The sequence below is a fragment of the Puma concolor genome, chromosome E3, assembly GCF_028749965.1.
Source record: "Puma concolor isolate L17-30 chromosome E3, mPumCon1.1.hap2, whole genome shotgun sequence".
NCBI classification, from domain to species: domain Eukaryota; kingdom Metazoa; phylum Chordata; class Mammalia; order Carnivora; family Felidae; genus Puma; species Puma concolor.
In genome coordinates this window covers 18,318,809-18,343,377 of record NC_141682.1, presented here as the reverse complement: position 1 = coordinate 18,343,377, position 24,569 = coordinate 18,318,809, and the positions used below count along the sequence as shown (strand labels likewise).

At 52.7% G+C, this 24,569-nt stretch overlaps 1 protein-coding gene across 1 annotated transcript; it reads left to right on the top strand.

Annotated features, from left to right (window-relative positions):
• Nucleotides 1-1,091: 1,091 nt before the first annotated feature.
• Nucleotides 1,092-24,136, top strand: SETD1A (SET domain containing 1A, histone lysine methyltransferase). Its single transcript, XM_025920544.2, is given in 20 exon segments — nucleotides 1,092-1,232; nucleotides 1,814-1,978; nucleotides 2,193-2,288; nucleotides 4,048-4,318; nucleotides 5,459-5,580; nucleotides 5,805-6,034; nucleotides 6,317-7,175; nucleotides 7,333-8,118; nucleotides 8,835-9,011; nucleotides 9,141-9,228; nucleotides 9,969-10,126; nucleotides 10,276-10,363; nucleotides 12,386-12,727; nucleotides 19,405-20,255; nucleotides 20,257-20,449; nucleotides 20,869-21,041; nucleotides 21,131-21,241; nucleotides 21,426-21,545; nucleotides 23,086-23,223; nucleotides 23,305-24,136. Coding segments are annotated over 19 exon segments (5,127 nt in total). The 5' UTR covers nucleotides 1,092-1,232; nucleotides 1,814-1,828; the 3' UTR covers nucleotides 23,479-24,136.
• Nucleotides 24,137-24,569: the final 433 nt, after the last annotated feature.

Genomic DNA, 24,569 nt, shown 5'->3' with positions numbered 1-24,569 from the left:
TTATGCCCCCCAAGACTTTTCACAGAACTTTGAGGCAGCCTCGAATTTAATTACGAATGGCGGCTCGATTATAGGTAAAATGCGGCATCTTCTGCAGGCCTCAGTCTCCCAATCTGTCAAATGGGCATCTGAAACAGCTGGGGCCCAAGGGGACAGCGAAAGGAAAACGTTCCCGGCATGGTGTGCGACACCAGGCAAACGGCCTGAGTCACCGCTGTTAGTTGTATTTTTCCATCTCCTAGGCGCCCCTCCCAGCCCGCACGGTTTCGGTGGGTCCTACAGGAAGCGCCCCCGCGACGCCGGGCTTTACACGCCCTGGCCACGCCCTCTGCGCGCCGCGCGTTGGCTCCGCCCACAGGAGGATCCGCAGATTCGCTAGGCCAGCTCTTCAGAATTACTTGGGCCTCTCTATACCAGGCTGGAAATTCTCATCGGCCTCCGAGAGCAGCTTTGGGCTGTAGCCATTTCTCCGGGGTCGAAATTGGGCATTCCCCAAGCTCTGCTAGTAGGAAAGATCCGGGAAAAGTGGCCAACTCTGCCAACGGGGCTTGGCTAACCAGGCATTATTTTCTTGACTCCACCAAGGCGGGTGAAGGGAGGCGACAGCTGAGGCCAGGACCACAGGACCTGTGGCGAATCTGCAGCCTTTCAGGCCTTTGGCCGCACAAGGAAGGGGCAGGAAAGAAGAGCAAAGGAGCGCGCATCCCATCCACCGATTCGCCCCGCCCGCCTGACGAATCTGCGCCTGTTCAACGCGCCACTCAAATCTCCCCAGCTCTGGCTGGCCTCCTCCCCTCCGCCCCGCCCCCTTTTCCTCAGGGATTAGTCGCTGCTTTCGTCGCCGCCGATTCGTCAAGGACCCTAGGCCAGAGCAGCTGGGTAGTCGTGGTGAAGCCCACTCTCCGGGGAATGCGGCCAATCTCCAGGCTCCCTGGGCCGCAACTCTGGAGCCTTAAAGGGCGCCGGCCGAGGCGAAGCCGCTTTCCTCGGCCCCGTGGGTCTCCCGGCGGCACCCGTGGCGAAAGTGCGAATGTAGACGCTGTGCCCGCTGGGCCTCGCGCAGGTGGCGGTGGTGTTTGGTGCGCGCGCCGGGGAGGTGGTGGTGGGGGGGCGCCGCCGCCGCCACCGCTGCGGGGCCGGGTCTCGCGCTGCCGCCGCCGCCGCCGCCGCCGCCTCGCGCCGCTGAGGTGCCGCGCGGGGTGGGGGGAGGGGGAGCCGCTCGCCACGAGCGGGTGAGTGAGGCCTCGCCGCGCGTGCGCGGAGATGGGGGGGCAGAACGCGCCGGGGCGGGAGGAGAGGGCAGCGGCGCGCGTTCCCCCCCCACCACCCCCCCGCCCGGATTCGGGGCCGAAGCCGGGTCTCGAGCTCGGTCTCGCGGTGTTTCCAACGCCCCGAAGAGGTGCCACCTCTTGGCCAGAGGATCGGGGCGCGGGGACGCAAGCGGGTGTGTGGGAGCGAGAGCCGGGCTTGGCCCGGGCCGCTGGCCGGTGAGGAGGCGGGAGGGGGCGGGGCCTGCCAGGGGGCGGGGGAGGGGTCTTGCTCTGAGGCCAAGTGGGGCGCGCGCTAAGCAGAGCGGGAAGGTAAGGGGGCGCGAGATGGGCCTGGGGGCCTGAGGGGAGAGTTGGGAGGTGGAGAGAGAATGGGGTGTTGTGAGAGAGGGTACTTGGGGGAAAATCTGGGGGAGCCACGGGTCATGGTGAGGTGTGGAAACTGGGGTGATGAGCGGACCTGAAGTCTGGGCTGGTCGGTGAGGGGCAGCAAGGGGGTCAGGCCTAAGCCCTGAACCCCCTTGCCTATTCCTCTTTCCTGACAGTGTAAATGAGCAAAGATGGATCAGGAAGGTGGGGGAGATGGGCAGAAAGCCCCGAGCTTCCAGTGGCGGAACTACAAGCTCATCGTGGATCCTGCCTTGGACCCTGCCTTGCGCAGGCCTTCTCAAAAGGTGTACCGCTATGATGGAGTCCACTTCAGTGTCAACGTGAGTGCCCCAGGCCTTGTCATCTAGGGAACTCCAGGCCCCATTCTCCTCTGCTACCTCTGTTCAGTATCCTGAACTCTCATACCCACAGACTGCCTTTCTTAAAAGTGTGCAACCAGAACTCAGCTCTTTTGCATGTGAGTCTCCAAATGGGCTTCCTAGAACTCAACAGTTTCACCTTGAGCTGTCTTTCTGTTCCTGCTTTCATTCCTAGGACTCAAAATACATACCAGTTGAAGACCTCCAAGACCCCCGATGCCACGTCAGGTCCAAAAACAGAGACTTTTCCCTCCCAGTCCCTAAGTTTAAGGTATGTATCTGCTAGACCCTGGTGTGGTGGCCCTTGGGAGGTGTGGAGGATCCATCCTGGCAGTTTTTGTCTCAACATAACCTGATAAAAGTGGTTTTCCTATGAAAGGATCACAACCAAGTCTTAAAAGCTCGGAGGCTGTGAGACTGAGTTGTTCTGGAGAGGAGTTGTGTTTATCTTCTAGAAAGTTATAGGTTAGGTGTCTCAAGCAGGAGTGCTGACTTCTTGAAGGATGAAGTAAAGGCACATTTCTTTGCTGTACCTATCACTGTGTAGTCCGTGTCACAGCATGACAGTGCCCTGGTGTGATATGCCAGTTTCTCAACAATTAAGGGTAGCGACAAGGCCAGGAACGCCATCCTTGGAGTTCTCTGCTCTTCACCCCTCGTTTGGTGCCTTGATCCATCTTGTTTCCTCAAAGTATTCCTCTTTCCCTGTGTAGGCAGGATACTCATCAGGCCTTGGACTGGCTCTTGAAAACTGATGGGTCTTGGTTTTCTTCACTAATCCTTTATTCTTCTTTATTAAATAAATATTTGTAAGGTTGCCACTCCATTTTTTTCACTTTGTGTATTCTCCCTGGACAGTCTCTTTCACATACACGATTTGGATTGTTACTGAGACATGGTGATTTCTAAATTTCTGTTTCCAGCCAAGATCAGTCTCTTGAACTCCAGACTTTTATGCCTGGTAGAGGGACAGCTCCACCTGGAGGCCCCACAGACATCTCAAACTCAAGAGGTTGAAAAGAAGTTCTCTTTACTCCTTGATCCTGCTTTCCTTTCCATTTCCCTTTTACTGATGAATGGTAATACCATGTACTTAGCTGCACAAACTAGGAACCTGGGAGTCATCCTATGATTGTCCTCTTTTTTATTACATAATCTATCACCAAGTCTTGCTGATTGTTTTCTAAACACATTTCCTTTTTATTTTAATTCTTTTGTTTCCATTGCTGATTTTCTAAGACAATTTCTGTATTTATTTTATGGGGTTTCTTGCCTCCATTCTCTTTTCCCATTTCATGCTCCACCACAGATGGCTCCTGCCATTTGTATTTTTTATTTGGCTTTTACATTATTTTTGTTGTCCATGTTTTTGTGCATTGGCACATATGATTATAGATTTGGCTAAGCCTCATCTCCTGCCTTGATGCTGTATATCTGTGTTCTACTCTACTATACGTTTTGCAGTTTCTAGAAAATGCCAAGTTACTTTATAGTTTCATGTCTTAAGTGCTTGTCACCTCTTGAACTCTTGTTACCCAAAAAGTCAAATAGGAGTGACACCATCTTTGTGAATTCTTCCTTGCCTCCACTCGGAACAACACTTTTCTTCTCTGGGTTCCTAAACACCCTGTCTACACTTTTGCGAACATTTGTGTCACAACAGTGACTACGTGTATATGTCTTGTCTGCTTTCCTGAACAGGCATCTTTTTTTTTTCATCTTTGTATTTCTGTTGCCCAGTCCATGGTAAAAGCTGAACTACTAAATTATTTTCTACAATTAATTTCTTTGACGTATACTTATTTCTCAGTTGTACGTTTCTTTTCCTGATTTCTTGTATTATTCTGTGATGAGAAGAACTCAGAGCAGAGAGAGGTCAGACTGATGTATCTATCACCTGTTGGAGCCCCTCTTCCCCATTCCTTTGCCCGTGTTTCCCAGTCGTCTCTCTCTGAACCAACTTCCCAAAAGGCAAAGGAACAGTAGTCAGTATTGAGACCCCAGACTCAAGACTCCTGTCTTCTCCACAGCTGGATGAGTTCTATATCGGACAGATCCCTCTGAAGGAAGTGACTTTCGCGAGGCTGAATGACAATGTGCGGGAGACCTTCTTAAAGGATATGTGCCGAAAGTATGGTGAGGTGGAAGAGGTAGAAATCCTTCTTCACCCCCGTACTCGCAAGCACCTGGGCCTGGCCCGTGTGCTCTTCACTAGCACTCGGGGAGCCAAGGAAACAGTCAAAAACCTCCACCTTACCTCCGTCATGGGCAACATCATCCACGCCCAGCTCGACATCAAAGGTGAGGGCTCTCTTGCCTACTGCCTAAGGTTGGGTTCCAGCAGAGACTTTATATGCAAATGCCTGTTGGGGCCAGGTGAATGATCAGGTTCATGATTCCTCATCTGCAATTCTTGGAGCCAGATGTGTTTGTGAAATCAGAATTTTACAGAGGGATTGTGGTTTTTATGTGTTTCGTGTGTGTGTGTGTGGGGGGGTCCTTGGCAAGGTTGGGTAGCATCTTACAGTCTAGCATGTAACATGTTTATAAGAAAACATATGAAGGGTTATACTAGGTAGCGTCAATAAAACCTAGTAAATAGCTCAGTTCAGATCAAGTTTTGAGACCAAATTCAAAAAAATGTTTGGTTTTAAGTTTTGGGGGGTTTTGAAATTTTGGATCGAGAATAGGGACCTGTACAGATAAGTGAAGCAGTCTGAGTTTCTGTGTTGAGAAACAGTAGGGAGGAGTCGGGGACTGTAGAGTACACTGTCATCTGAAGGAGACGGCTATTAGTTGGTATTAGCCAGTTTGCACTTGGGAATGAAAACCACTGTTGCCAAATAATGTTTTTATATTAAGCCAGGAATCTAGGTTTTTGTGTGAAATCTCATTGTTTTTAAGTGCTGAAAATCCCTCCCCCCCCCCCCCCCCCCCCCCGCCAAATTTTTAAGTGATTGTGTAGGGCAAATAAAACACAACTGTGGCCTGGATTTAGCCCTCAGGCTGCCATTTTGCAACCTTTAGTTTGTAGGATGAAGAGCATGGTGGGATCTAGCATCAGACGACCTGGGTTTGAATTCCAGTCTGCCACTGACCAACTTTGTGACTTTGTGCAGGTCAATTTTCTTTGAGCCTATAAAATAGGGGTACTGATGCCTTTCTCTCCTGGTGATTATCCAACTTAGATTACTAATTTATGAGTGAAGATGTTTGATTATAGATTGTAAAGTGCCGTTCAGTATGTTGTTGTATCATTAGGTAGAGATGAGGTAGGAGGTCCCAAAGGTAGAGACAAGGTAGAAGACCTGAAATCCCTGAACTCAGGACTCCAAGAAATTATAGGAAACTTGAGGCCTGAGAAAGAAATGGGAAAGCCAAAGAAGGAAGGAGTTGTTTCTTCCATCTGACTCTTGATGGCTCCCATTTTCCTCCCTCCAGGACAACAACGAATGAAATACTATGAACTGATAGTCAATGGCTCCTACACCCCTCAGACGGTGCCCACTGGGGGCAAGGCGCTGAGCGAGAAGTTCCAGGGCTCTGGTGCAGCCACTGAGACGGTAAGAAGCTTGTTGCCACAGCCCTAGCCACGTGGGCACAGTGCTTGGGTGCCAGGAACAGTATTTGGGAGGTTCTGGACTTCCATTAAGGATGGCAAGAGCCAAGAAAAGATGCAGAGATGCTTTCAAAAGACAGGGAACTGAGGTTCTTGGTTTGGGGAAGGGCAAGTTGTTGTATGGTACTTGATGTCTTCTTTTCTCCGTGCTCTACTTTTGCCCTCTAGACTGAATCCCGCCGCCGCTCCTCCTCTGACACGGCTGCTTACCCGGCGGGCTCTGCTGGGGTGGGCACTCCTGGCAATGGCACCCCCTGCTCCCAGGACACAAGCTTCTCCAGCAGCCGACAAGACACCCCATCTTCCTTTGGCCAATTCACCCCTCAGTCCTCCCAAGGAACCCCTTACACATCTCGGGGCAGCACCCCCTACTCTCAGGACTCTGCCTACTCCAGCAGGTGCAGAGTAAACACCCTCTGGGACCCCCAGATTCTGGGAGTTGACACTAGAAAGAAGAAACCTGGAGTCTCCCTAAAAGGGAGTCGGGAGTAATTTGTCCTGGTTTCTCTTATGGATTCAGCCAACGGAATCCCTGTCCACAGGGAACCCCCTGTCTAGCTAGAAACCCAACAGATCTTCCTTTGGGGGCAGTGTCAAGGGCGCCTGGGTACTGAGAACCAGGACACTAGGGTTTGGTCCTACAGAACTGAACCTAGCTAACTCCTGCACTCTTTCTCCAGCACCACTTCAACCTCCTTCAAGCCTCGGCGGTCAGAGAACAGCTACCAAGATTCTTTTTCCCGCCGCCATTTCTCTGCATCTTCAGCCCCCACGACCACCTCTACAGCTGCCTCCGCCACTACTGCAGCCACTGCCTCGTCCTCCTCCTCATCTTCCTCCTCCTCTTCGTTGTCCTCGTCCTCTTCATCCTCCTCTTCGTCCTCATCCTCTCATTTTCGTGGTACTGACTCAAACTACCCAGCGTACTATGAAAGCTGGAATCGCTACCAACGCCATGCTTCCTACCCTCCCCGCCGCGCAACTCGGGAGGAGCCCCCTGGGGCATCTTTTGCTGAAAATGCAGCTGAGCGCTTCCCACCTTCCTACACCTCCTACTTGCCCCCTGAGCCCAGCCGGCCTGCTGACCAGGACTACCGGCCTCCTGCCTCAGAAGCTCCACCCCCGGAGCCTCCAGAACCTGGTGGAGGCGGGGGTGGGGGAGGGCCCAGCCCTGAGAGAGAAGAAGCTCGGACCTCCCCCCGCCCAGCCTCACCTGCCCGCTCCGGCTCCCCAGCCCCAGAGACCACCAATGAGAGCGTGCCCTTCGCTCAGCATAGCAGCTTGGATTCCCGCATTGAGATGTTGCTGAAGGAGCAGCGCTCCAAGTTTTCGTTCCTGGCCTCTGACACAGAGGAAGAGGAAGAGAACAGCACCACAGGCCCTGGGTCTAGAGACATAGGGAGTGAGGTGCCTTCTGGGTCAGGTCATGGGCCCTGCACGCCCCCTCCAGCCCCAGCTAATTTTGAGGATGTGGCACCTACAGGGAGTGGGGAACCAGGGGTTACCCGGGAGTCTCCCAAGGCCAACGGACAGAACCAGGTGAGGTTGGGGTTAGCCAGCAGAGATGACTGGGATCTGGGAGGCAGGGTTGGGTCTGGTGGGGTGGGGGAGGGAATTAGATAAGAGAACAGGGATTTGAGGAAAAGCCCATAGAAAAGGCAGAAGTTTCATGTGACCCTTCTCTGCACTCCTACAGGCTTCTCCGTGCTCTTCGGGAGAGGATATGGAGATCTCTGATGATGACAGGGGCGGTTCACCCCCTCCGGCCCCAACACCCCCCCAGCAGCCTCCACCCCCTCCTCCACCACCCCCTCCTCCTCCTCCCTACCTGGCTTCCCTACCCCTTGGTTATCCTCCCCACCAGCCTGCCTACCTCCTCCCACCACGCCCTGATGGGCCACCACCCCCTGAGTACCCCCCACCTCCTCCGCCACCCCCCCACATTTATGACTTTGTGAATTCCCTAGAGCTCATGGATCGACTTGGGGCTCAGTGGGGAGGGATGCCCATGTCCTTCCAGATGCAGACCCAGATGTTAACTCGGCTCCATCAGCTGCGGCAGGGCAAGGGATTGACTGCTGCCTCAGCTGGCCCCCCTGGTGGGGCTTTTGGGGAGGCCTTCCTCCCATTCCCACCCCCCCAAGAGGCAGCCTACGGCTTACCCTACGCTCTGTACACACAAGGGCAAGAAGGCCGGGGGGCATACTCCCGGGAGGCATACCACCTGCCTTTGCCCATGGCAGCTGAGCCCCTGCCCTCCTCCTCGGTCTCTGGAGAAGAGGCCCGGCTACCTCCCAGGGAGGAAGCAGAGCTGGCAGAGGGCAAGGCCCTACCGTCAGCAGGCACTGTGGGGCGTGTGCTGGCCACCCTAGTCCAAGAGATGAAGAGCATCATGCAGCGAGACCTCAACCGCAAGATGGTGGAGAATGTGGCCTTTGGAGCCTTTGACCAGTGGTGGGAGAGCAAGGAAGAGAAGGCCAAGGTGAGGGCCAGTGCTTGGGACTAGGGAAAACCTGGGGCTCCATTGGAGGAAGTAGACTTCTGGCTTTTCCAGGCTACACAGCTCAAAGTAAAAAATAGAGACGATCAAGGCAAGTGGAGAGAGAGACTGTGTAACCACTTGATGGGGCACAGTGGTTGAGCAGGAGAACTGGGGCAAATGGAACAGTAGGAAAGCATAAGTTTGAGGGGCCTCTGGGTGGTTCAGTCAGTTAAGTGTCCAACTCTTGATTTTGGCTCAGGTCATGAGCTCAGGGTTGTGAGATGGAGCCCCGCATTGGGCTCTACACTGGGCGTGGAGCCTGCTTAAGATATTCTCTTTCTCTCTCTCTCTCGCTCGCTTGCTTGCAGAAAAACAAAACAAAACAAAACAAACATAAGCTTTAGAGTCAGAGGAGCTTTGTTCTAGCTCTACTGTTTGCATGCTTCTGGCAGACGAGGCCCTTAAGTCTCTCTGGGCTTCAGTCTTCAATGTGTCCATCTGTAGACTAGGAATAATAAAGGGGGATGGACTCAATGAGCAGACTTTGAAGAAATGTCTGTACGGGGGCTGGTGCAAGGGGGGTGTGGCGTAGATCTGTGTCAAATAGAGGAGTGAGTAGATGCATTTCTGTATTCCTGGGACCTGGGAGTAGTTCTCAGGCAGGAGGCAGGAGGGAACGCCTGGGTTCTGGGGCTCAGTCCCCCTACTGCCTGCAGCCATTCCAGAACGCAGCCAAACAGCAAGCCAAGGAGGAGGATAAAGAGAAGACAAAACTCAAAGAGCCAGGCCTGCTGTCCCTCGTAGACTGGGCCAAGAGTGGGGGTACCACGGGCATCGAGGCCTTCGCTTTTGGGTCAGGGCTGCGAGGGGCCCTGCGGCTGCCTTCTTTCAAGGTACCCAGAACTGGTCTTGCCTAGTAGGGAGGAGACAGCAGGGTGGGAGTTCCCTTCCTTGGGGTAGGGGTGGTTGGGAACCATGAGAGTTTGAGTTCTAAACAGGCTCTGTCTCTTTCGGCGCCCCAGGTAAAGCGAAAAGAGCCTTCGGAAATTTCAGAGGCCAGTGAGGAAAAGAGGCCCCGGCCCTCCACTCCAGCTGAGGAGGATGAAGATGGTGAGTGGGAAGTCAGATGGAAGGAGAAAAGGGAAAGGGTGCTAGCTTCTGACAGGAAAGTAATAAGCAGAGGTAAAGGGTGAAGATGTCAGAGGGCAAGTAGCCAAGTAGAGGTTTTGGTGCAAGGTTAAATGAAAGCAGTTCTGAGATGTGTGAGAAGCTTAAGATGGGGTCATTCCTGGGTTCTAGTTGTGGTTCTTACTCTGGCGTGCTGATTGAAGTTTTCTGTATTTCAGTTTTCCCCTGTAAAATGGAAATACTTTCAACATTTAGAGTCGTAGGATTTCAGGGTTTAACAGGTCATCGGCCCAAGTTCCCCATCTAAAGCTCTTCTGCAACCTCCCTCCCAGTTTCCTGAAGTCTGAGCTATTGGTTGATAGCTTACGTGGCTAGGAAACTTCCTTATTGAGTCCGATTTGCTTCCCTGGAGACCCATTTATCTTAGTACTGTTTTCTTGGTCAGGCATAACAAGTCCTCTCCCTCTTCCACCCAAACCAGAAAAGGATGAAAGGTAAAACGGGTGCAGTATGTTTAAACTCTATAAAATGTTATAGGTAGCTCTGGGGTTTTGGGTTTTTCTCTGTTGAGCTTCAGCTTCTTGTCTGTAAAATGAGGTCTGTCTTGTCGGACTGTCAGGAAGATCAGCAGTGGTGTGTGCAAAAGCTCCTTTGGGCCAGGGGAACGGGGACTGTTAACTGCTGATGATAAATTGCTCTAACGGCCACTCACATGCACCTAGACCCTGAGCGAGAGAAGGAGGCTGGAGAGCCGGGACGTCCGGGAACCAAGCCCCCAAAACGAGATGAAGAGCGAAGCAAGACCCAGGGCAAGCACCGCAAATCCTTTGCTCTGGACAGTGAGGGGGAGGAAGCATCCCAGGAGTCCTCCTCAGAGAAGGTGAGGGGCGTCCAGTTCTTGCCAAAAGCCTACTTGCTGAGTTCCTGTCACCACAGCCACCTTCTCTCTGGGCTGGAGCCCAGGTAGCTGTGCCTCCGGGAGGACAGTTGTTCTTCTCCTGTTAGTCCCTGTTTGTCCTTTTCTTTAAGGATGAGGAGGATGATGAGGAAGATGAAGATGATGAAGAACGTGAGGAAGCCATGGATACTACAAAGAAGGAGACAGAGGCATCAGATGGTAGGTACAGACAGAACACAGTAGAATTCTGGCTCAGGGAAGAAGGAATTCAGCTGCCTGTCTATCGCTTCCCTGAGTCCACAGAAATTTCATGCTAGATTTATTGGCCACCTTTGCCTTTCCCAAAAGCGGCTGTCCTTTAGTCCTATCCTTTGGAACGCTTGGCCCATTGTAAACAGTAAGTCCAATACCCAGAACACTCCCTTCTGCTTACCTCCTATAGTGAAACTTTGCTCCTTTCTGAAGACAGCCTAGCAGAATGTACTTAATTTGCCCAACCCCTCAAGATAAGTGGTCCATGTTCTCCTGCCAGCCCTTGATAACTACCAGACCATGCCTTTCTGCCTTTGAGCACTGCTCTTCCTTTAAGGTCCAGCCACCGAACCATGCTTCCCCTTCCTCCCCTCTCCCCTTAGCTGTCATCACCAGACACTGCTCTGCTCTTCAGTTGAACACCTCCTCCCTCCACATCCGTTGAGTCTTGGATATACGGTTTAGTCTTCTCATTCATTTGTTCAGAAATCGCTGTTGAGCCTCTACTGTGTACCAGGAGCTGTTCTGGGTATTGGGGACACATCTTTCATGCAACTTGTGATCAGTTGGAGGGGAGGAGGAGACTTGACGAGTGAACAGATAATAGCACCTCAGAGATACATACGTTGCAGAAGAGAAACTAGGTTACTGGGGTAGAGAGTAACGGGTGGGGGAGCTGGGGAAAGATGGGCTGTTCTAGATCTCTTGGAGAAGGAGTGCCTCTGAGAGGTGCCATTTCAGCAGAGGCCAGATGGGAGAATGATGATCTGAGAGCCTATCTTTTCAGGAAAGAAGAGGGCAGGGTCACCTCCTCTAAGGGGGCAGACTGTTGTACATCCATTTTGTCACTGCTTTCTGTCAGTTTCACCACCTCAGTGTTTCTTGGATTTGTTGCCTTCATTGTTCCTGCTGTTCTGTCTTTTCTCAGAGTCTTCAACGGTTTTGATTGATTACCTCGTCTTTGTTTCCATCCTTCTTCCTCCATTCCAATCCATTTTCCAGTCTGCCAATGGCATTTTCTTTTCTTCAGCGAACACCTGACCCTGTGACTTCCTCCATAAAGTCGATTCCTAGCGCCCTATTTTCTGTAAGATGACTCCTCCTCTTGATACGTTAGGCCATTTATAACCTAGCTCCCATTTATCTGTTCAGCTCTATCTTGCCATTCTCCAGACCCATCCTTGGCCACCAGCACTGTCTATTCTAATTTATCCAGTTGTGTTCCTCAGACACTTCAAATTTCTTAACTTCTTACAGAATTCTTCCAGTGTATTGCCCTTTCCCAGAGGCATAAAACATATATTTTTAAAGCTTCTTTTATCCTACAGTCCTTTTTATGAGTCTGTCGTCTAGGCAGCATTTATAAGACCCACTTTGGGAAAAGCTTAAAGCAGACCGCTTACTGGTCTCCAGGTGTCTCACCTTCCCTCACCTTTGACATCCCTGTTCAGCCCTCGTGTCTGCTTAGTGTACTTTCTTTTTTTAATGTTTATTCATTTTTCAAAGAGAGACTGAATGCGAGTGGGGGAGGGGCAGAGAGAGAGAGGGAGACACAGAATCTAAAGCAGGCTCCAGGCTCTGAGTTGTCAGCACAGAGACCCAACACAGGGCTCAAACTCATGAACTGTAAGATCATGACCTGAGCTGAAGTCGGACACTTAACCGACTGAGCCACCCGGGCGCCCCTGCTTAATGTATTTCTACTTGTCCTTCTTGACTTCAGCATCTCCCTCCCAGGGATCCCTTCCCTGACCGGATCTTCCAGGTAGAATCCAGGACTTCCCTTTGCCATGGTCCCCTAGCCTTTCATGTTGAGGTTTATCTCACCGTGAACAAATAGTGTGTTTATTCAACTCCTTGAGGGGTGGACTTCCCAGCACCTAGCACAGTGCCTAACCTGTCCATGATAGGGAGTCAGTGAATGAACCCATGGCTTGACCAAGGGAGGGGTGTTCCCACCTCGCCTGATTGCCCCTTCTGGATTTCCAGGCGAGGACGGGGAAAGCGATTCGTCCTCCAAATGTTCTCTGTATGCCGACTCAGATGGTGAAAATGATAGCACGTCAGACTCCGAGAGCAGCAGCTCATCCAGCTCGTCATCGTCCTCATCTTCCTCCTCCTCATCCTCCTCATCCTCCTCATCATCTGAGTCCTCCTCTGAAGAAGAAGAGGAAGAGGAGCAGCCAGCAACCATACCCTCAACGTCCCCTCCCCCCAGAGATGTCCCTGCGCCCCTGCCAGCGCCTGTGGAAGAGCCCGAGCCAGAGCGGGTTGCAGGCTCCCCAGTCACACCTGTCCCTGAACAGGAGAAGTCTCCGGCAAGACCTGTAGGTAGGTGATGCTGAGCTGTTCATTTGGTCTCTGTTTATGTGTCTGTCTGTCTTTGTAAGAACAGTGACAGGGTTAGCAGTTTTTAATTATGTACAAGTATGTGACTTTGAAAACGAAAGTCACCATCTCCTGTCAGTCCTTCCTTGGAGACATTTATGGCCACATTCAAACTGCTGTCATGAGCGGTTTACAGAGCCAGGGCAGGGTGTTTGGCTAACAAGGAAAACAGAATGGTCTCCAAGTTAATTAAGGAAAATCCCAATTTAACAAATTCCTCCTATTTTTCTTGAGTCTGTGCCTTAAATGTGTAGTGGATACTTGCAGGTGATTAAATGGACAAATAGGTGGAAAGCAACTAGTAACAGCATTGGCTTGGAACTTAAGTTTATCTTTGCTTTCTTTTGTGGATTTGTACATTCAGTTATTTTATAGCACATACACATAATTTGTCCTTCTGAGTGAACTGTTCATTCAGGCAGTAGGTATTTATTTACTGAGTACAGTTGACCCTTGAACAATGCAGGGGTTAAGGGCACCAACCCCCCTGCACAGTCGAAAATCTATCCATAACTTTTAACTGCCTTCAAACTTAGCTGTTAGTAGCGTACAATTAACTGGAAGTCTTACTGATAGTGTAAGTAGTAGGTTATCCCATATTTTGCATATTATATGTACTACGTGCTGTATTTTTACAAGAAATAAGCAAGGTAGAGAAAAAAACGTCATTGAAATCTTAAGGAAGAGAAAATACATTTATGATACCTACTGTATTTATCAAAAGAAGTGTGTATGTAAGTGGCCCCGTACAGTTCAAACCCATGTTGTTGAAGAGTCATCTGTACTTTACAGTAGGTGCAAGGGATACAGTGGTAGGCACAATAAGTCCTGTTCTCACTATCCTGAAGCTTATGGTCTGTAGGGAGAGACAGTTTAGTTGAGTAATAAATACCTAAGACAATCTGTGGTTACAAACTGATAAACACCACAATAGAGGACTCTGAGAACCGGACTACATCTGTGGAGACATCTTTGCTGTCTTCTGTGCTGAAGCATCATTGAGCTGAAATCAAGGTAAAGCAGGCAGCCGGCATTAATGACTAGCATGTGCAAAGGCCCTGAGGGCAGAGCAAACAGCATATTGGAAGACATAAAAGAAACCTTCTGGATGGTGGAGAGTGAGGAGAAGCTGGGGTGACTTCTGGAGAGGTGAGCAAGGGCTGGTCGTACAAAATGGGTAGATCATACGAGGAATTTGGTCTTTATCTTGAGGGCAGTGGAATGCCATCAGAGCAATGACATGATCATATTTGTGTTCTGAAAAGAAGCAGTGCCTAGAAAATTTGGAGAGGGGCCAGAGTTTGTGGAGGAAGAATAAGAGGCTATTGCAGTTAGTAAGTAAGGGAACCAATGGTGGTAACTTGGAGTAGGGTGTTCTTAGCATGGAATTTATAAGTCAGTTTTCAAGATAGGCTTCGTAAATGCATGTGGCCTTCCAGACATCTCTCAGATATTACTGAGAATCTGGTCTGAGATGGACAGTGACCACATGAAGACCTCCCAGCACTGGTGCACTCTGTTCTGGTGCAGACCTCACGAGTCAAAGCTCTCATTAATCCTAAAACACCTCTCCCAGCCTCTCCTGAGTCTGTCGGTAGCAGAAGAGCTGGTGGTGGTCAGAGGGCATCAGTCTCAGTAGGGTGGGGTGTGGTCAGTTTTGCATTTTGCCAGAAAGATCATTCAGGCAGGAAAGGGAAGGATTCGGAGAGGTGAGGAAGGAGGTAGGGTAACCCGTGTAAGAGTTTGAAGGGATGCGGGTAAGTGAAGGGTGTGAACCAAAGCAAAGGTGGTTATGAGTGAGGTGTAAGGAGTAGAAGTGGGGATAAGGATTTGAGAAATTTAGGAGATAGAACCACTTGGTTGAACTACTTTTTGGGCAGGGGAAGTCCAGGAGGAGAACCAGAATTAGGAAGAAAGCTGATGTGATACTTTAGGGTTGACTTTGACATGCCTCTGGGACCTCCAGGTAAGAAACATCCAACAGGCAGTTGGATCAGTAGATCTGGGGCACCTGGGTGGCTCAGTCAGTTGAGCGTCTGACTTCAGCTCAGGTCATGATCTCATGGTTTTGTGGATTTGAGCCCCATGCTGGGCTCTGTGCCGACACCTCAGAGCCTGGAGCCTGCTTCGGATTCTGTGTCTCCCTCTCTCTCTGCCCCTTCCCTGCTCATGCTCTGTCTTTCTCTCTCTCTCAAAACTAAAAAATTAGAAAAAAAACAAAGAATTAAAAAAAAAGTAGATCTGAAGCTGTGTAAAGAACCAGTGGGCTGGAAATGTAAATACTTGGGAACAGGGCAAGTGTGGGTGTGAACATGCTCGTTGTATACCCTAGAATGATGTGATAAACCCTAGAACAAGAGAAGGGCTCATGCCTTACCATTGTGTAAGAGACAGGTGGGCAAAGGGGAGCCAGAGGAGGCCAAATAGGAGCTATCAGCAAGATAGGAAGGAAACTAGGACGCTCAGTTTTCAAAGGGAAGGAGTGGTGTGTACCAACAGGCTGAAAGAACGGTTGTAAGATAGGAAAAGCTTCTGCTGGATTTGGCAGTTAGGGGGTCACTAGTGACCTTATCAATTTCAATAGAGCAGATCAGACTGGAGCCAAGTTATGGGGTGTTCAGGAGTAAAGGCAGGTGACAGAGATACCCAGCCTTTTGGAAGGGTAGACTACTCTTGTGAAAAGAGAGAGAGTTGATAGGCTCTAATGAGTAATACTAACATTTCTTGAGTGCTTCCTGTGTGCCAGGCTATAGGCCTAGGACATTACAGATTTGTCTTCTTATTTAGTCCTCATTCCATCCCTGTTACTCCCACTTTACAGATGAGGAATCCGAAGCTTAGTGAGATGCTCAAAGTCACCCAGCTGGGATTGGAGAGACAGCAAGAGAATACAGGGTTGATGGAGGCTTAGTTTTCCAAAATAAGTGAGATTGAAGCATGTAGATATAGGGCAGAGAGGAGGAGGCAGATAGATAGGCCAGGAGAGAGAGAGCAGTATCTGGGGGTAGAGGGGTGGACTCTAGGTCTGATGCACATCCGTAATTGGGGAGGCAGGGAGATGTGGGATTTCATGCCTGAGGGCCTTCTGTGCATCAGACCTAGAGGGCATTTTCTGAGCTCCATGGAATGGCTGGAGGAGGAGCCTTGGGGAAGGAAGTAGAGAAGGGAGTAAGGTTGAAAAGGGACCCGGGCTTGGTTCAGATGCCCCGCTGAGACTGGGGCTCAGGGGTGAAAGAGGAGGGAGCACAAGTGGTTGGGCAGAGTCAGGGTTGGAGGTTTCCATACAGGGTGGCTGTGGCAGCTGAAGGATGTGGAAAGTGCCGTGAAAGGAGAAGACAGAGTGAGGGCCCTGCAGGCAGGCACAAGAAGGAAGGCAGCTCATTTAGGAGGAAAGGCTAGAGGGAGCTAGAAGGTGGGGAATTGAATAGGTGTGGTGCCATGTGGTGAACTGAAGAGACCTGGGGAAATGTGATCAGAGGGCAGGGCGTCAGAGTGTAGGGGCTGAGGTGGCACCATTCCAGGGATAACAAGGTCAGGTATGGGACTGGTGGAGGCTGGCTGAGGATGAATGAAGGCAGGCACTGGAGAGGGGAGAATGGGGTGAATGGGTGAGATATCAGAGTCTCTTAGGTAGGGTGCCTGGGAGGCTGAGTCAGTTAGGCATCTGAGTCTTGATTTTGGTTCAGGTCATGATCTCCCAGTTTGTGGGCTCGAGCCCCGTGTCAGGCTCTGTGCTGGCAGTGTGGAGCCTGCTTAGGATTCTCTCACTCTCCCTGCACCTCCCCTGCTCTCACGCTCTCAAAAAAAGAAAAAAAAAAAGCCCCTTAGGTAGATGGCAGAAATGGGAGAAGAGAGGAAAGTTAAGGCAGGTCTCTTGGCTTTTACCGAATGATAGGGATATTTGAGTTCCCAGGATGCACCTTGATAGAGGATATGTGGCCTGATGGCAAGAGAGGGCTTGTTTAGTGGAACCCAAAGATGGGACCTGGACACCCTTTAGGATTTGCCTCTCCCCCTCCCCCTCTGCCGCCTCCGCCTCCTCCTCTTTTTCTTCTTTTCTTTAAAAAATGTTTGTTTATTTTTGAGAGAGAGAGGACAAGTGTGGGAGGAACAGAGAGAGAGAAGGAGACACAGAATCTGAAGCAGGCTCCAGGCTCTGAGCTGTCAGCACAGAGCCCGACGCGGGGCTCGAACCCATGAACCGTGAAATCATCACCCAAGCTGAAGTCAGATACTTAACTGAGACACTGAGGCACCCTGATTTGCCTTTATTCTATCTTCTGGTGTGGTTCATTCCTTTCTCCTGCAAATGGGCTTCCCCTGCTTCTTTATTCCAGCAGATGTCCATGCTGCAGAGAAACCCATTCCTATCTGAGATCCTTATTCTCAGGGAAGTTTCTGGTTGGGCTGCCTTGGGTCAGGTAGTCATCAGTTACTGATGGATGGGCGCAGGGAGTGGGGCAGGTCATGTAGCAGAAACATTGGCTTCTGGGAGTTGTAGACCAGAAAGGTACCCCAAAAGTTGTCTCCCTAAATGAAAGGTATGGCCAGGTTTCTTTCAGGATAGGAAGCAAAAGAAAAATCTATGTGAAGAAGCTGAGCCAGGAGGGGAATTTTTTCCCTCAAGAGCCAGACTTCCAGAGGGCACAGTGAGCTAGGTTGGAATGGTGGGTCAGAGGCAGGGCTGCCCCAAAACAGCAGAGAGGAGAAGAGGCGAGAAGACTGGAGGACCTGGGACGAACACCCAGGACCACCCTGTGGCTCACTGCTGGCTGAGACACCAGATGCTGTCCAGAGTCTCAAGAGATAGCAGGCTGAGGACGTTGCTGGGGGTGCCTGGTTGGGGAACGTCTGTTAAGGCAGTGGACACATGTTGATCACTGCCTGCTTGGGTCAGGCCTGGAGCTGGCTGCCCTTTAGTTCTGGGAGTGTTAGAGCAAGACGCGAAACCACAGAGCCCCACTACAGGATGTCCAGAGCAGCATGGGGAGGTGGATAAGAGCACAGAATTCAACCCAGGCTGTCTGGGGTGAGCTGTGTGACCTTGGGCCAGTTATTAACCTCTCTCTGCCTCAGTTTCCTTATCTGTAAACTGGGTTTTATTAATAGTACCCATTTCACGGGCTAGTTGTCAGGAATGAAATGAGTAGTCAACATATGTTAAAGTCTTATATTGGTACTTGGCACAAAATATTAGCTAATAATCTGCCAGACTAAAAAGACTGGCACTGGGGCGCCTGGGTGGCGCAGTCGGTTAAGCGTCCGACTTCAGCCAGGTCACGATCTCGCGGTCCGTGAGTTCGAGCCCCGCGTCAGGCTCTGGGCTGATGGCTTGGAGCCTGGAGCCTGTTTCCGATTCTGTGTCTCCCTCTCTCTCTGTCCCTCCCCCGTTCATGCTCTGTCTCTCTCTGTCCCAAAAATAAATAAAAAACGTTGAAAAAATAAATAAATAAATAAAAAATAAATAAAAAGACTGGCACTTAGGAAGCACTGGCCTTCTGGTTCTGAGAGGAAGTCACTACCAGTGTCTGAAGAAGCTGGGGAAGCCTTCACAAAGATGGCGTTGAGCTGGGGCTGAAAGTTGCATGTGAGCTTTCCCAACGTGCAAGAGGAGAGAGGCATTCCAAACAAAGGGAGCCACGTAAATGAAGGGCCAGGGGTCTGAAAGGCCATGCCTGTTCTGGTGGCTGAAACCTAGGAAGAGAGAGGGTCAATCTGCAAGACAGGGTCTGCCTCAGGGAAATGTGTCTGGCTTGAGCTGTATTCAGACCCTCTGTTGGGACGCCCAACAGAGGGAAGCTGTGTTTCTGGGGGACTGGGGAGAGAACACCGCCTGCCCAAGACAGTGTGTCCCCTCCCCAGGCCACCCCTTCATCCTTAGGATCTCAGCTTCACTCTCACCTTCTTTAGGGGAGTCTTGACCCCTGTGCACTTTGGCAAATCTCTAGTACTGTTTGGCATGTGGTGGGGAGGAAACAAATTTTATGCAGTGTTTTACTACAAAGATTCGGCTTTTTACATTGTATCTTTCTCACCTCACTAAACAGAGAAAGAACATTGTAGTTGAAATAACGGATACTTTAATTCAGAGCCTGGTTAATTGCATCCTCATTATACACTGCCTGGCAGAACTCGTTTTGGCCCGTGTGCCTAGTCCTTGGACGTAGTTCAGTCAGTCACCACCAGTCTTGGTAAACAGGCTACAGTCTAAGTATTTGTTTCCCTGGAGCTCCTATCCCGACTCTTCACAGTTTGGGCTGTGCCTTTGTTTCCCGTCATTGTCCCCATTGGATTATAAGCTCTGTGAGGGTTTTGAAAGTGCTTGACGTGTTTTTCCCACGCCTGCCAGAGTTGGTGCTCAGTGGCTGTTTGTCGAATCTCCTCCCGCCGCGGGAGCCCACAGTGCTGAGGACATTGCAGCCGGGAGGCAGCAGTGTGTTTGCTGAGTGAGCCCAAGTGTCTGCTGGCAGTGGGGGCGAGCGTGCAGCCTGTCAAAAGGCAGCCTGGACATGGCCTCCTCAGCGAGGCAGCCGGTGCCCTGCCCACGAGGAACCTCTTGTCTGATGACGTTGGCCCAAGTTGCTGACCCTCTCCTTTTCCCTGTGTTCTTCCTTCCCCAGGTTCCACCGAGGAACCACCTCCCAGTGTGCCCCAGCCTCCCCCTGAGCCGCCAGCAGGTCCCCCAGCCCCCGCCCACCGCCCTGACGAGCGCCCCTCCTCTCCTATCCCTCTCCTGCCCCCACCCAAGAAACGCCGGAAAACCGTCTCCTTCTCTGCTGTGGAGGAGGTGCCGGCACCAGAGCCTCCCCCAGCTGCCCCACCACAGATCAAGTCTCCTGGACCCGTCTCCCGCAAAGTTCCCCGGGCTGTGGAGCGGACCATTCGAAACCTGCCCCTGGACCATGCGTCCCTGGTCAAGAGTTGGCCCGAGGAGGTGTCCCGAGGAGGTCGGAGCAGGGCTGGAGGCCGAGGCCGCTCTACTGAGGAGGAAGAAGCTGAGCCAGGGACAGAAGTGGACCTGGCAGTGCTAGCCGACCTGGCCCTGACCCCAGCCCGTCGTGGGCCAGCCGCCCTGCCTCCTGGCGATGACTCGGAGGCCACAGAGACATCAGATGAGGCGGACCGCCCGGGCCCCCTCCTCAGTCACATCCTCCTGGAGCACAACTACGCCTTGGCCGTCAAGCCGCAGCCCTCCACACTGGCCCCTCGGCCCGTGGAGCCAGTTCCTGCCCCTGCAACCCTCTTCAGCTCCCCAGCAGATGAGGTCCTAGAGGCCCCTGAGGTGGTGGTGGCTGAGGCAGAGGAGCCAAAGCAGCAGCAGCAGCAGCAGCAAGAGGAAGGCGAGGAGGAGGAGGAGGAGGAAGAGGAGTCAGAGTCATCTGAGAGCAGCAGCAGCAGCAGCAGTGACGGGGAGGGTGCCGTTCGGCGTCGCAGCCTCCGCTCCCATGCTCGGCGCAGGCGGCCTCCCCCGCCCCCCCCCACCCCCTCCACCCCCCTCCTTCGAGCCCCGCAGTGAGTTTGAGCAGATGACCATCCTGTATGACATTTGGAACTCAGGCCTGGACTTGGAGGACATGGGCTACCTGCGGCTCACATACGAGCGGCTACTGCAGCAGACAAGCGGGGCTGACTGGCTTAACGACACCCACTGGGTCCATCACACCAATATCCTGGGCCCTAAGGCCGGCCTGCTCTGGACAGGAAGGCAGGCCCCAGGGGTGGGGGCAGGCTTCCCTGGGGTTGCACGGCTGGGTAATAACGTCCCCCTCAGATTGCAGCTAGCACCTTTATCTCCCTCCCTATCCTGTTCTGTCTGCCGCATTCAGCTTGGGTATTTCTCCTCTAGCTTCCGGGCCAGCCTTTTCTCTCTGTCTCCTGCCCCTTCTCTGGCTCCCCAAGTTTTTCTGGCAGAAAATGTGGGATCTGAGACTTCCTTCTCTCTCTTTTTCTATCCTCACTAAATATGCTGAGGACCTCCAGCTAAGTTCAGTCACCCTTTCCTTGGGCTGGGACTGGGGAGACAGGGGAGGGGCCCCAGGGGTCTGGCCAGTCAGGAACCCATTTTCTTCCTTAACATCCTGCACTCACCAACCTGAGCACTCCAAAACGCAAGCGGCGGCCCCAGGATGGGCCCCGTGAGCACCAGACAGGCTCAGCCCGAAGTGAAGGCTATTACCCCATCAGCAAGAAGGAAAAAGACAGGTACCTGGATGTGTGTCCTGTTTCTGCCCGGCAGCTAGAAGGAGCGGACACTCAGGTAAGGCTCTGCCCTCGTATCTGGCCCACTGGGATCTCTTCCCATGGTTTCTCCTGTCGCTTACCTCACCTCTGTCCTATTTCTCCCAGGGGACTAACCGTGTGCTTTCGGAGCGCCGGTCTGAGCAGCGGCGGCTGCTGAGTGCCATTGGCACCTCTGCCATCATGGACAGTGATCTGCTAAAGCTAAACCAGCTCAAGGTGAAGAGCAGGGACTTGGGGGAAGAGAGGCTTGGTGGGAGGGCAGCATCATGAAGTCCCCTAGGGGTGGGCATGGAGGGAGGTGAGTGGCCAAAGAACCCTCCTGCCCTAGAGGTCTGCAGGAAAAGCAAGGAGTTAGGTTGAGGGAGGCACCCAGCAGCACGGTCTGCCTTCTGCCCTCTAGTTCCGGAAGAAGAAGCTCCGATTCGGCCGGAGCCGGATCCATGAGTGGGGACTGTTTGCCATGGAACCCATCGCAGCTGACGAGATGGTCATCGAATACGTGGGTCAGAACATCCGCCAGGTGAGGCCCCGAACCCAGCCCCCAGTCAGAGGGGATGCTGGCATGAATGCCATCCATTCTCTGCATAAAGCCCCATATAACCTCCCAGCTCCAGGACATAGTCGGTGAAGCCTGCCTCTTTCTGTTTTTCCTTCCTTCAACAGTTAGTAACGGATACTAGTAAACTAGATGGTGATGATCCAGCAAGAAACAAGACCAGTATTCTCTCTCCCTTTAAGCACCTCGCACAGTTTAGTGGAGGAAGACAGGCGCTGCACAAACAACTGCAGGAAAGGATGGCCTTCGGTTGATCAGAAAGGGGCTCAGGGAGGCAGCAGCGATGGGCGCACGGTGATGTTTAAGGCAGGAGCTGAAGGATGATGAGAAAATACCAGACTCAGATGAGGGGAAGGATGCTCCCAGTTGCCCAGCAGCACATGAAAAGGCAGGGTAGTCTAAGGAGGGCAAGGAGGTCACCGTGACATAACCCTAGAGAGGCAGGCGGAGCCAGTCTCCACGGAGCTTGGGAGCCATGTTGGTGAGCTGGGGCCAGGGGTAAGGAGAGGGAAGCTGCCGTGAAGCACCAGGCACTGGCTGCTGTGGGACAAAGGGGACAGCTAGAGACGAAGACCAGTGGGGCGCTGTTGCGGAGATCCCAGTAGGCCCTGGTGGCCTCAAGTAGTGGCAACTGGGGTAACAGAGGAGCCTGTGGGTCCAAGGTAGCTGGCGGGACCAGACGACAAGTTAGCTCTGGAGAGTCAGGGCAAGGGCGAGGTGAGGCCACCTCTCAGTGCTGCTCTGAGCAGCTAGGGTAGGTCGCCTGCCAGTGAGGTGGGGAGTGAGGAGGAGGAGCGGCTCTGTGGTTGAGATGAGTTCCAATTGGCACATGTGGAGTTGCAGGGCCCCGGGGACATCTAGAGGATGACGCCCAGCAGCTCCACGGAGGTGGATTTTGGCTAGAGATGGAAGTTTGGGAGGAGTCCCCACCACTTTTCTGGCAGTTGAAGCCCTGGAAGAGAGTGAGATCACCCAAGAAGAGAATACAGGGGGCCTTATTGTGCATTTCCTGGGAAGTAGTTACTCCTCCTTGCACAGAATGTGGGCACTAATGGTGACAGGTGGCAGCCAATGGGTGCTTGTTTTGGAGAGAGAGGGTCCTGGGAGAAGAGATGAACAGGCGTCAGTCCATGAAATGGCCACTGTCCTCTCGGGAAGTGGCCCAGCCTCACCATACACTGGGGGCTCCACTAGGGGCCAGGCAGAGGCTCCAGGAGGAGCCAGTGGCCACTGCTCCTGCCCAGTGACCACCACAGTGGCAGCCAAAGGTGTCAGGGTTGGAGAGGCCCTATGAGGGAGGGCTCCTGGAAGCAGTGAGAGTATCATCGCCTTAGGTTGACAGCCAGAGAAGAGCTACATAGGTCCAGGACAGGTTGATGTGGCCCCCAGGGTGGTAGGTGGGTGACTGTCCCGATCCCCTTCACGGGGGCTGGTGGGGTCAGGCCTGGTCTGGCAGGGAGCTGAGGGACAGCACCCTGACTGTGGCGGCACCCCATCCTACCAGATGGTGGCTGACATGCGGGAGAAGCGCTACGTGCAGGAAGGCATCGGCAGCAGCTACCTGTTCCGGGTGGACCATGACACCATCATCGATGCCACCAAGTGCGGCAACCTGGCGAGGTTCATCAACCACTGCTGCACGGTGCGCGGGGGGCCAGGCCAGGGTGGGATGGGCATGGGGGTGGAGGGCGGCCACGGCTCACACTGCCCTCCCCTCCTGTAGCCCAACTGCTATGCCAAGGTGATCACCATCGAGTCCCAGAAGAAGATTGTGATTTACTCCAAGCAGCCCATTGGTGTGGATGAGGAGATCACTTATGACTACAAGTTCCCGCTGGAGGACAACAAGATCCCATGTCTGTGTGGCACCGAGAGCTGCCGTGGCTCCCTCAACTGAGGTGGGGCAGGACTGGTGCCCACGCCCCTATTTATTCCCCTTGGTGCCCTGAGCTCCCAGCCCCCCAGCCTTAGTGGGCTCAGCAGGGCCCACATGCCCCCATCTCCAGATACGGGGTTGGGAGGCCCTGAGCCCAGCAAGGGAGCCTCGGTCCCTTGAGGCAACTTCTGCCTCCCCTGTCGCCCCTGCCCACCCACCCCCTAACTTTTTTTTCTTTGCGGAGAAGAAGCTGTAAATGTTTTGTAGCTGCCAGCAGCTGTTTCCTGTGGAAACCTGGGGTGCCGGCCTGTACAGATCCTGTTCTTGGGGGGCTGCATAGCCCCCTTGCTTTGTGTTAATGGGGACTTCCCCTTTGTGCCCTGCGTGCACCCCTCCCCAGTTTAGGGGGTCTCTAGGGGCAGTGGCCATGTTCTCCCCCTGGGGGGGGGGCTCTGTGCCCCCAGTCCTAGGGACTCCGTGCCTGGAACCCTGCCTCATCTTCTGTTCCTGCCAGACCCTGTGGGTCACCCTCCCACCCTGGTGTCTGGAAGCTCCTGCTCTGCCAGGCCAGGATGGTGGGGGGGGCGGGCCCTTCCTGTTGGGCTGGATTGTACATATGTTAATAGCGCAAACCCAACGCCACATTTTTATAATTGTGATTAAACTTTATTGTACAAAAGTGCTTGGTGAATGAATATCTTTGGGAAAGAGCAGGGTGGGGGGATGGGGGTTGAGGACAAAGGATGGGGCAAGTGAAGAGAGGGGGAAGTGGATGGCCTGAAGTGTGGGGTGGGTAGACCTACAGACTCAACCACCATTGTTCTGGGTCACCTAATAGGCTGGAATAGTCATCCAGAAATCCCCCACCAAGGTCAGCCAGAGCTGGGCCAAGGTCAGGCCTCTCTTCCCTTCCCAGAACCACAGTTACTGCTGGGCTTCTGGCATCCTGGGAAATCCAGCAAAAGGGAAGGACTGACATCATGCAGTGGGAATGAGGTCACCCCACCTGCTCCATCCTCAGTAGCCACCCGGCTGGTTCTGGCTTCCCTAGCCCCTTCCCCAAGGTCTTTGCTGGAACCAGATGGCAGTGGAGTGCAGAGTGGCCACCAGGG